At 35.1% G+C, this 12,592-nt stretch overlaps 1 protein-coding gene across 15 annotated transcripts in view; it reads right to left on the bottom strand.

The window, feature by feature from the left end:
- The window catches only part of LOC135323432 (DNA polymerase kappa-like), a 37,248-nt gene that overhangs the window by 11,575 nt on the left and 13,081 nt on the right, over window positions 1-12,592 (bottom strand). For 14 of the 15 annotated variants that reach the window (XM_064500593.1, XM_064500596.1, XM_064500595.1 and 11 more), the window contains 6 exons: window positions 12,386-12,505; window positions 5,856-6,008; window positions 5,389-5,520; window positions 3,683-3,836; window positions 2,009-2,230; window positions 58-182 (listed from right to left, as the gene is read on the bottom strand). In XM_064500593.1, the coding sequence (XP_064356663.1) occupies window positions 58-182; window positions 2,009-2,230; window positions 3,683-3,836; window positions 5,389-5,520; window positions 5,856-6,008; window positions 12,386-12,505 (906 nt within the window). Of the gene's footprint in view, window positions 1-57; window positions 183-2,008; window positions 2,231-3,682; window positions 3,837-5,388; window positions 5,521-5,855; window positions 6,009-6,967; window positions 7,118-12,385; window positions 12,506-12,592 lie in introns of those variants that run through there. The other variant, XM_064500609.1, reaches the window with a different exon arrangement.

Genomic DNA, 12,592 nt, shown 5'->3' with positions numbered 1-12,592 from the left:
TTAGAGCATAAAAAACATACATGATTGTATAGTAGTAAACATCATGGTATCTCTTACCTTCCTAATGGGCAAATCTTTCACGAAGTCTAGCACGGCTTGTCTCTCAGGTGTAATTCTGTATTGCCCATTAGGTTTATTATGATCACTGCACATCTTTGCTAACATTGTATTTGGAGCTATTCCTTAAAAACAAACAAACAAAACAATAAACATACTTTATCTAAAATACAAGACAATCTTTACTTTCAGTTGTCCAAGATCTAAACATGCAAGAGTAACCTATGCATTTGGCAAAGACCAAACATAAACAAAAGACAGGGGATAACTGATGATAACTAGATTTGTTATAATTCTGCAGAAATGTTTGTAGTAGACATGCAAAAACTTAAAGTACATATGGCAGCTTAAATATAATCGATGCACCAGCTGAAGTGTACCTACTATTTTGAGATAATCAGGGTAACACAACACTAATCAGTCATTAGGGGTTAAATACGATGTGTTTAAAAATAACATCAGTTACATGACTGAACAATTTTATGATGGTGGTAATTACAGTAAGAGAAAAGGAAATGTTTACAACAGTTATAATAAAGTCTAATCTAAAGGAGATATTTCCTAATCACAATTCAGCAAAAGGACTAAATTAATTTTGACAAAATGTACCCAACTAAATTATTCTGTGGACTACCACTACTATGTAGTTATTTAGTATTAAAAAGAGATATATATTTCACTGATGCTTTCTGGTGGGGAGAGGGCTTTGCTCTTTTCCATCAAAGTAAGTTTTTATAAATAAACTCTGGAATTGGTTAGCAACAGACAAATAGAATTATTCTGCTCTACAGTCAAAGTGATCTAACTTTTGATTTGTTAATAAATTATTGCTGTAATTTATTAGTCAAGATGGTAGAAATAACTCTATTTGTTACTACTTATCAGTGTTTTTCACTTTCTGGTTTTCATTTTTGGGCATAAAATCCCACATGCACTTATGAGAGCTATGCCTGTTTTCTAAACAGTAACTCATCCTTAGGAAGATAAAACCTCACTGGAACAAAATTATTATTTTGCTATCACCCATGATATATGTGTGGTCTCATCCTGCCTTTTTCTGTTAGCTGTTCCTTTACCTCTGCTTACACTTGACACTTCCCTGCCTACTACTCATTTCCCTGACTAGCTACTAGAATAGCTGCCCATTCTTCCACACCTGCTTCATAAAGCTCAGCACTCCCTGATGACTCACTGACCTGGATCACAAAGCCACAAGGACAGCATCCAAACTAAGTGGCTAGGAATTTATTCTTTTCTAAGGACTTAATCCAGACATCATCAGATTAGTTGAGACTTACAGGTAGATTGCACAAAGTTTAAAAAAACCCTAAAATTTGAAAGAGAAATATTAAAAAGCTAGAAAATAGTTTGTTAACTTTGACACTTCTCAGAGAAGCAACATTTTAATGAATGTTCATATTGGCATAATCAAGGAACAACGTGGAGAAGCATTAGACTACAGCTAACTATATAGATCTGCTATTCAAACTAACAGCAGCCAGCAACAGATTTCTCCATGACCACAAGCTTACAAAAACAATCTATGTGAGGCACTAAAATAAGTATCATCAGTGTTAAGACTAGCACCTGAGCCCTCTAGTCATTCTTCCATGTTACTTCTATTTCAAAAAGAAAGAAATAAAAAGTTAGATCATTCTTTTTGCTAATACCGTAAGCCATTGCAAATACTAAGAAAACTTTTATATATATATAAAAAAAAAAAATATATATATATATACATACACACACACACACAACTGGGTTTGATTCCTATAACATTTTTTGAGACCTGAAAGTCAGTCTTTACAGACCTACAAACAGGGCATACTACTATGCAGCACGAGAATGCTGTGGCAATACTGATTTCTTATACTTGCAATGCCCTCTGAGATTTCTGCGTGGAAGACACCATGGAAATACAAAGCATTATCATTCATGTGTGTCTGAATACCTGCACTAGCAGTCAGTCTAGTTTTCTGTTCAATCCTAAAGCGAATTTCCTTCACGACTTCCTCTGCAGAATTTCCAAAGACAACCGAATTCACCGCTGACGGACCTCTTTGTTCAGGGTGGTCATCTGTCAGAGATGTGTTGTCTTCAAACAGTAGTGGTGAAGAAGAGAATGCATCTTCGTTTAAACTGAATTTGGCAGACATATTTATATCCTGTTTACCTATGTTTTAAAAGAATTCACGATTAATCCATCTACATACAATGCATGTTTCATTGACTGTCTTCTGCAGTGACTGAAAAGAGTTCAACAGCAATTTCACTTTTTCTGTTTGAATAAAAAAGAGTATATAATTATTTACCTAATTGCATTGCTTTTTTGTTTTAAGAAAGGGGAGCCATAACTGCTTTGTTCTTAATACAATTTGAGCTTGCCTTTAGATTAGAAGAATTGGCTAGGAGATGGGACTTAACTTCCAGAAAAAATCAAGGTTTAAACCCTTTTGCTGTAACAGCAGAAGAATGTCAAGGTTTTGGCATTATTTTTGTTTCATATTAGAGTAAAGGACAGAGGCTCCCTTTTTCTGTAGTAGAAATCCTTTGCCGAAGTTTTTTTCAATGTTCTCCAAGCAAATTAAGGTTCTAGAATATCTGGTTCTAGAATAGCCAACTTGGGGAGCTTATTTGTACCTGCGATCATCACAGAACTGTAAAATCAGCAGCCTTGTGTCCGACTCTACAAACACTTTGCTATTACAGCTTCACATTCTGACTGTTTGCTTGTGTTTCAAAAGAACACAGACTTGAAAAAAGCACGAAAAGACAGACATGTGACTACACAAGTGACACTTATTTTGTAAAGACAATGTCAGTTTATTTCTTTTTGTTCTACTAATGCTTTTCAGTATAGTGTATCCTTTGTTATCCTCTTGGCTATTTCAAAGGCTATTTCAATCATTTTTGAATACTGAGAATATAATTGTTTTGGTTTGTGCATCAAACATTAGCATGACTCCTCCTTTTTTATTATTCCCAACTGTGCATATAGCTGTGGGGGTGGTTCTAACTACATCTTCTAGAGCCAAATGAAATGCAGTCATATTTTAATCACTACTGCACTCTTGTAAGGCTCACTTTCTTTATACATTTTTAGTCTTGTAAAATAGTCATATTAATAGAGCTTAGGCACACTGTCTTTGCAAGATAATTTCTCATGTTTCTGCTATGCAAGACTTACTATACTACTAGGAAACATCCTTTCAAAATATCAATAACCTTTAGAACAATGCATTTATTAACTCTACACCTTTTTAAGTCATAAGGTTATTACTCTTCACTTGCACAATTAACATGTTGAGTTGTAAAGGCAAAATACATATCTAAAACTTTGGACTGGGATTAACAAACCTAGCACCATTTATCAAATGTAATCATTCACAAGTTTAAAAAAAAAAAGAAGCACATTCCCCCCAACTCTGATTCATCAGCAGCACAGCTTTTATGCATGGGTGAGTAGTAGGGAAAGTTAATGCATAACCTATACAAAAATCAGAGGCACAGAATGTAAGGGAGTACAAATTATCCAAGAACTTATATTGAAGTACTTGTACTTTTAAATTGGTGCAGTTTATTTGATGTGTACATCATGTGCACGAAAACAGAATAATTAGCTTACCATTTTCTGTAGTGCTTTCTGTGTTGAAGAAGTACCTTCTATTATCTTCAGGCCAGTTCAGTCTTTCCTCCAAGTACTCTGTTATATTCAGATAGGCTTCATCTAGGCCCATAGGCATAAAATTGGGATCATATTCAGCCAAAATTTCTCTAACCTTGATAAATACATAGTGAATGTTTAAAGCCTTTTTGCTGTAACAGCAGATCTTAACACACAATTTTCAGGTGAACAAATGCGCTCTGAAGCTTTGAGATGACCAAGGAATACTTAAGATATTTATAGAACAAATAATTTATTGTCAATGAAGATTTATAGTATTGATTCTCACAAGTAGCAAGATATCAGTAATAAGTAAAACAGGTTTTGAGCAACACTGTTTACTTAGAAGTCACTAAGATCAGTGTATAAAGACCCCACAGATGCTAGGTTCAGAGACCCTGCAGTAATCTCATGAGCAACACTGGGCATCTGGGAACTCACTAGAACTTTGGAATGAGCACATGATCTGAGGGGGCTTTCTCCTTGCACGGTGCATCAGGCAGGCAATTTAAGAAAAAACTAGGTTTTTAGTTACATTCAAACAAAAGTAATAACCAACGGTTTGGGAATAATCTAGAGCATTGTTCAGGACCACAGGCAAAACTTATCAGAAATTCTTTAATGATAGCTGCATCCTCCCAAAAGGCAACATCTTAAAACAAGTGGTCATGTTTGGTCACATGTACTTTACCTTTCCGAAACTGATTAAAGACAGGATTCACTGTACAACTTTCAATGACAAAATGAAACATGTTGAAATATTTTCAGTCCAAATCCCAAGAGAAAAGTATAAATATAAAACCAATAAATCTGCACCTTTAACACTTTTATCTAAAATAACAAATGAAATACATATCACGTAATCTGAGATGCCTAACAAGTTCAAAGCCTGAACTCTGAAATACTTTTATATATTTACTTAAAACAGAAGTGAGCAAAATTAAAATCAATCAAAATTAGTAATTAGCTTATTTTTATCCATGTGAAGAAGTGCAGGCTTTAAAAAAGGGATCTTGGCATAATTTTACTGAAGCCAATGGACTTGTACCATGCATGAGCTTGATTTAAGATCTACAAAACACACAGTCTTTCTTTTTTTAAACATGATTGTGTATATTCTAAGTATTTCTCCTGGTGCTAAGCAAAATCACTTCCCTTGGAGCAAGGTGTAATTTCTTTCCTCCCTGTTCGCACTTCATTTTAAGTCCCTCCTTTTAAAACAAATCTATCTTCATTTTGAACTCACTAATGTACCTTGCTTCTCTTTCCAATAATTAGCACTGCATATGATTATTATGCTTTGTACAAAATAATTATCTCCAAGTTTCATACATAGTTGCAGCTTCCTAATAATCAGATTCTGCTCTATGGTTCTGAAGAGGAGTATAATATGGTTCAATTAGTATTACTAGTTCATTATACAGTTTTGAAAACCTCTATCAGCATCACTACTGACTTCATTAAAATTGCAGTATGGATGAATGTAATGCTTTTTGGCCTCCTTGCCAAAAAGCGCAATGTTCTATTTAATTCATATTGAAAGCCACGTCACTGAAGAGTTTAACATTTAAACTACCACTTTTCATGTTATCTAAAACTCACATATTCATAAAGTCTAAAACAAAGTACATTGACTTTTGGTTAGAGAGTGCTTCTTTCAGACTTACCTCTTTACTCACTTTGCCATATTTTTCAAAGTTTAATGGCACTATAGTTAGATGTGGGCATAGCTTCTTAGCAATAAACCCAGGCATGGCTGCACGTACACCAAATCTCCTAGCATGGTAATTTGAGGTGGACTTAGGAGAGAAGATATAGGTTTAGTGTTCAGCAATCAAGCCCTAACCACAAAGCTCCACACAGAAAGGACTGATGAAGCCAAGGGTTAATATACAAGTTTTTCCCCCCTGTCAGTCTGTCTAAACTTTTAAACTTTGATCACTACATTTCACTGAAAAATACAATCCAAACTTACATAGTCTAAGAATAGATGTTTCCTCTATTCTTATTTTTTCCCCACATGCTCAGTAAAAATTCTCTTTATAACAGTAACATTATGTTATGTTATCATACATCTTATTATTCTTCAGATTCATGTAATCACTTTCTGTACTAGCTTGATGTTTGGCCTTACCAACATACTCATTGATCCCACTGCTATAGGTTTTTCCTTTAGCTCTGGATTGTCTCGCATTTCTACAGCTGCATAGAAGGCATCCATGTCAATGTGTACAATAGTACAGCTAAGGTTACGGCTCTGTTCCAGTTCCATCACAAGTTTGTCCACCTGAACAGTGTATACAACCAATAATTAAAAACCTATTAACCTGGCAGAACTGCATTAGTACAGATGGTCCTAAAAACTCTGGCATACATTTAAAAAACAAAAAAACAAAAAAAACAAAAAACCCCAAAACACCACTTTCTGACGCAACTCATTCTCTGAGAGAACACTACTGCAGCAAAAGTTCCAAAAAATAAAAAAAAAAATCTGTTTTGTTTATTCATGTATAGCCATTCACCATTTATATTTGATACGTACTGATATACAAATTCTTTTTACTAGATATCTTTAAAAGCATTGTATCTACACTGAGGCCCTTGTGATATGCTGAACAAATCTGTATCCCACTTCAGATGCATGAAACGTCAAGACACACAAGCACCAAATCTTGATTGGCTGTATCTGTTAGAATGCTGCTATTACATGAATACCCTCATCTTCCTAAGTGGTGACAAAAATGAGTACGGCCTCTTCCTTTAACCCTCAGTCCCTTCACTATCAGACTCCTGCTTGCACTAGATTTTCTAGCGAAACAGAGAGAAAACAATAGAACGTACACATACAGATTGTTACATTTGAATTCTTCTGGTCTTTAAGAACTGCCATGACTGTATAACTTAGCAACCTATTCTTCTTTTAAGAACTGCATGTATGTATGCCATTTCAGAAAGTTCCCTGTCAAAAACATCTAAGTGTTAGAATCTTGAACTAAAAATGAATTAAAAGAAAAAATACAGTAAAACAAAGTTCTTCCATGTAAATGTTTGCATCAGTCAAGGAGGCTTCAATAATGGTGCAATGTTCAGTAAAAATCTGTGCAAGTGTCATTGACTTAAAACATTTCTCACAAACACTATCAATGTGGAATGAGTTTTGGTTGAACGTACGGAGGTTCCTTCTAGAGGTTTACTGAGTTAGGATAAGTTTAGCACTGAAGAAAATACAGTTACAGATTTGTTTACCTGAAATAATTTGTCCTTTCACCTTTTTCTGGATAAGCTGTACGAGAGTCAGGAAGAGGGAGGAAGGCAGGAAACTGATTGCGTGGCCTTGTAAGTTCAGAGTGTTTTACACACATCCAAGGTCTGCAGCTTCCCTTAGAAACTGGACAGCTGGGGGAGGGGGGGGGGGGGCGGGTACATCACCTCATTCAGACAGAAGCCTGCTAAAATCCATTGAAGACACAGCTTTAGCTAACATGACACAGGTTATTAAAAAAAACAAGCTAATAGAGTGTAAGTTTCCAACACTCCTAACTGAAGCCATCACACTTCAGAAAATTGGCTTAGACAGGTAAAGAGGAGACCAACAGCTCAAAGGGCAGATCCATCTATCTTGTCCTGTCTGGAATAAGTAGGTCTCAGAAACAAATAGGTCCCTGTCCTGCTTAGTAAGCTACTGTTAATCCCTTCTTAATATTCCTCAATATTCACTATAAGAATACATATCCTATAAGGCTGATTGCTAGCAAAACTGCAAGCTGACTTTGACAAGACGCCCATACATGGAAAGCAGTGAGTTTCTCTTGTATGTTAAAGACGTATCTTCTTCCCTCAACAAGCTGCATCTCTTTGTAGAATGAGCAGTACTCTGCTTGATCAGCTCTACCATGGTCCAAGGCAGAGGCCAGGCACACAGTCCTTGCCACAAAACATTTTCTTCATGTTTCTGAAGTATTTTTCAAATATCAATGAGGTATGCATGGTGAGTTTCATTAGTAAGCATGACTGCCTCACTTAACAGGTAATTTTTAAGATTTTTAATTTATTCATTTAAGACAAGTATGTGGTCAATACCACACACCATTCTGGAAGCAAGAGAAGAAAATCTCAAAGAAAAAAAAAAAGAAAAAGAATAAAGGAAGTGCTTTCAAACTACCATCATCTAACCACACTGATGACTACGCTAACCTCTATCTGCACAACAAAAGGCTGTTGCTGTTGGAAAAAAAAAAATCAGTGAGCTTCAGGCATCATAGAGCTCAAGAAATACAAGTAATGAAACATGACACATGACATCAAGGTACCAGTGCAGAAGTGTCTCTGGCTAGATTGCACTGGGTCCTGAAGAGGAATACTTGTGTGCAATTTGCACAGTTACTTAAACACAGTTTCTCTTTTTCCCCCCCTCAACAGAGCTGCTTGATAAAAAAATAAAAACCTAATCCAAAGAAACATCCTTAGAGATGAAGACACTTGAACAAAGATAGGTGGCTATGAGTGTTGCACCTGAGTAATGATTTACTAACCCCTTTTTTCTGGTTTGCTCCAAGTTGTTTTGAGGCGTGAAAGGCTAGAACAGGTCCTCAAATTAGGCTATTCCATAAAGAAGAACAGCGTATGCTCCCTGAGGTTACTAGGCTGGGCAAAATGGTTTGGACAGATTTAGGGCTCAAGGGAAAGTGTTACAGATAATCCATTCAAACAGCAACCAAAGAAATCGCAGAGAAGTTACCTGATTCAATATACAGAAAAAGGACAGATTGTTGCATTTAAATCCTTCTGGACTAAGCTTATTTTCATTATACTATTAACGAAGCAAGGGTTAACTCACTATCATCCACAAAAGAATGTCTTTGTTTTTTTTTTTTAAATACTATATTTTACAAGTCATTTGCAGGTTACTCTCAAATTTGAATTGCTTAATTACTTTCAAGAATACTGTCTCTTGCTTCTCTAGTTATATAACTTAATCTTTATTTTGGTTTATCATATTTATAACAGACTTCTTTTTTTTTGCTTTTTCTTCCCAAATGTATGTCTAAAATGATACTTATTGATTAGCTAACATATCCTTCCAAAGAAAAAAAGTAAAATTACATTAAACTGATCAGAAATATAAAAATATAACTTCTCAACAGAAAAAAAAAAAAGTAATATGCCAAAACAAATACACCCAGACTCACTCTAAGAGTCGTATGCATCTGTATTTCTCTAGTAAGATGAAGAAAGTTACGGAATAGTTTCTTAGAGGCAAGTCAGGCTGATAAGTCTTATTATTGAGAAGTTTAATTTTGCTTGTAGCTATTTTCAGACGATCTGAAGTGAAACCTGGCATTATTTCTTATCCCATGATGTAAAAATGTAAGTTTTCTATATTAAATTGCATTAAAATATTACTTTGTCAAAGATATAAAAAATTTATACAACATCTCTTTTATATTCATAAAAGCATCCGACAGGGTGAAGAGAGACCAAACACTGATACTGCTTAGTAAGATCATAGTAATTATTTACAGAGGAAAAATCTGGGCTAAAATCCCTATGTATAAAAATAGCAAACGTCAGTAGAACAGTTTGCAAATCTGGTAGCAGTGAGATATGTTTTAAAGTATTATTAACTACTGCTGCAGCTCAAGCAATTGTACTCTATGTAGTAAGACAACTCTAAATCTGTCACAGATAACTTCTCAAAAATAAAGAATTACATGATACTATACAGTGTGTACACACGCACGCGTGCACACACACAAACTTTCCCTTATAATAAGGCAATGACATTCGTTAGGAAAACTCTTAACTATCTTTTACCTTTCAGTTTATTAAAAGAAGAAAAGAAAAAGAAAAAAATATTCTAACAAGGAAACGGCAGCTTTTAAAAGATTTACAAGTACCTTCTAATAGCCAATATTTACAAAACCAGTGGTGCTAAGTGCCCTTCTGCAAAGAGGGCTTTTTAAAGAAAATGGTAAAAATATCAACAGATATTAACAGATAACCTAATTATTTAGGTTTCCTAAAATACCACCAAAGATATCTTGGCATACACACACCCCGGTATTGAGAAAAAGAGCATTATGTTGCAGATTTTGTTTTGTTTACGTCACTGTTTCCGACATGCAACCAGGATTTTGTCCAACAAATCCAATAATTGCATAGCGTTTTTGGTTAGTTTGTATTTACATTACAGCATTTGCATTAACTGCCAACTTAAGAAGTCATATCTCTGCCTCTAACCATCTTACAAACCAGGAAGATTTGATCTGAAGAAAAGAATTTGTAGAATTAATGGAAGCAGATATATGGATACCTTTTTACTTCCAGAACATCTCTCACTTAGAAACTTCAGGAAAAGAACAAATTCTCTCACGGTGCATTAGAAGGTAGTACTGAAAAGAGGAATATTTAAAGAATTTGACAGACAGGAACAATAAAGAAGGTAAGATCACAATGAGACTTGAACCTATACCTAAGAAACCTAGAGAAGCTGATTAAACAACACAAATCACATACTTAAAGGACAAACCACACTTCAAACATTGAGGGTGGAGAAAATACTCTGGGGAAGAATATCTGAAGGGTAAGTGACATGAAGAGGGGGAGGCATTTAGGATCCTAGACAGCAAGAGAGAAAGGCCAGCTGGACCAGGAGACGGGGACTTAGATGAGGCCCCCTGGGGTAAAGACAAGGACTGCTTTGGAAAGACTGATGGTCATCTGGGCATGTGAGACAAAGAGTGAAAGATTTAGGATAGGATAGATTGAAAGGAAGGAGGGGAGGGAGCAAAAGGGTCAGAACTTGGGATGAAGATACGAGGGCAACATAAAAATCACAGACCACAGTACATCTGCCTACAAACGATGGAACCAAGTGCAATATTTCCAAATGTTTTATAGCTCGGTTGCCAGCAAAGATCTGAAATCTGAACCCGCAAAAAAGTGCGATTCTCATCACCCTCTAATGATTGTTCCCATGCAGGATGGCAGCTGATATAGCAGTTACTCCACTGGAGACCACTATTTGAGCAAGTGGCGTATAGATTTCAAACCTAAGCCTTGAAATGTAGGTTTCAGTAGGGCAAAGAATTTCACTCTTTTGTATTTTTTTTAAATGAATTAAGTTTCATTAAAAAAATCAAAAGAAAAGACAATTAGAGTTGCAAGATCAAAGAATCAAGTTCAGAAGAAGACAGCATTTAGGTTGTCTAAGCAATTCAAATTGTTAGCTTTCATGTATATACCATACATTCTTAAATTACACAATCATACACTAATTTTTATAGGACCTGTTTCATTCATTTTATAAGAAAGACTATATTCTCTGTAAAAAGAGAGTTCTGTAGTGAAGAAGGCTGAAAATGGAAGTATGGATTTCATGGTTAAATGATGTTACCACAGAAAAGTCAAAAAACTGACAGGCAGAGACTTCCTAACCGATTCATGTTAAGGATGAACAGAAACAGTTGAGGCATGTGAGCTTATAACAAACTTTTTGAAGATAAACAGTAACTGTGAGCTTTTCTGGGCCCCAATTTGAGACACTGACTGATTTATGGAAGCGATTTGCAGATCTGTAATATACAAATGAAGATCGTACAATGAAACTCAGGACCTGTAAGCCTCATAGCAGCATCACAAATTAATGGATGCATTTAATCTTTATTTGCTTCATCTGCAAAATAAGAATATCATTTCACTTTGCTGGAGTATTGAGAGAATTTTTTAAAGAACTCACACTGTGTGGTGTACAACAGAGTAAAGCCTGTGAGGAAGTCAGTAATTCTGCACTCAAAACTGGATTAGACTAGTGTATAAGAAACATGGCTTGGGGCCACCCATTGAACAATGAGGACGAGGGTAAATATTGAATAATTGCTCATTTAGTGAACACTGTTCACACTGCACTGAATGAAGCAGGAATCCCGTTAGGGAAAAAATGCATACAACCATGTAATTAAGGACTGAATCACAGTACAAACAAAGGAAACAAATTAAGCCTGTACAGCCAACTTGAATTCTGTTGTGCTTAAGAATGCTTAGTGTAGAACCTTAGTATTGCAGTTTTCTTTTAACAAGCTTTGATACCCAGTACTATTTAGGATACTGTTATCTATCATTGTAGCATTCGAAGAGAAATATTCTCTTCATCATTCTAGTTCAGCTGTAGTTGTATTTCTTATGACTGCTTGCCGTGATGATTTTGTCATTAATTACCATAAAGAAGGAATAAATTACCTACAGAAGAGCTGACAACTCTGACCCCCTCCCATCCCATTGTAGGCCACTTAATACAAATATACATATACTAAATATATAGCAGTAAACTACAGATTGCTATGATACTTACTAACAAAGTATTTAATAAAACTTTTCATAAACCACAATGATATCATTTTAAATTGTTCAGACTTAAAAGAACAGGAATTACTTTGCTTCATTTTTTGCATATCGAAAACATTTCAGATTCATTTTTAAATATATTTAACTTTCTTCCAGCAAGTTTATAAGCTTATATCACCAAAACATTGTGTAGACTTTTACTTGCATGACTAACACCAAAATGCTGGTTAGCATTCTGCTCAGCACCAGAATTTAGTGTAGAACACACTGAAATATTTATTATTCTCCAATTACTCTTAAAAGTCTTTACAAAAGTAGTACCTGCAGCTGTGCTTTCAAGAGCTGTTGGCTCGTAATCTTCTCTTTTAGCTGCATCATTTTTTCAATTCGTTGGTTAACTTGCTTATCTTTTTTAAGTTCGTTTTCATAAAATCTGGAACCCTGCAAGAAAATTGCAAAAACACTAAGGTTTTCATTCATTTGCCTTTTCCTATGAACAACTAAATAGTAAAACATCTCTATACTTTA

Source organism: Dromaius novaehollandiae, chromosome W (assembly GCF_036370855.1).
Source record: "Dromaius novaehollandiae isolate bDroNov1 chromosome W, bDroNov1.hap1, whole genome shotgun sequence".
NCBI lineage: Eukaryota > Metazoa > Chordata > Aves > Casuariiformes > Dromaiidae > Dromaius > Dromaius novaehollandiae.
Note: the sequence above shows the minus strand (reverse complement) of the source record. Positions and strands in the feature narration are given on the sequence as shown.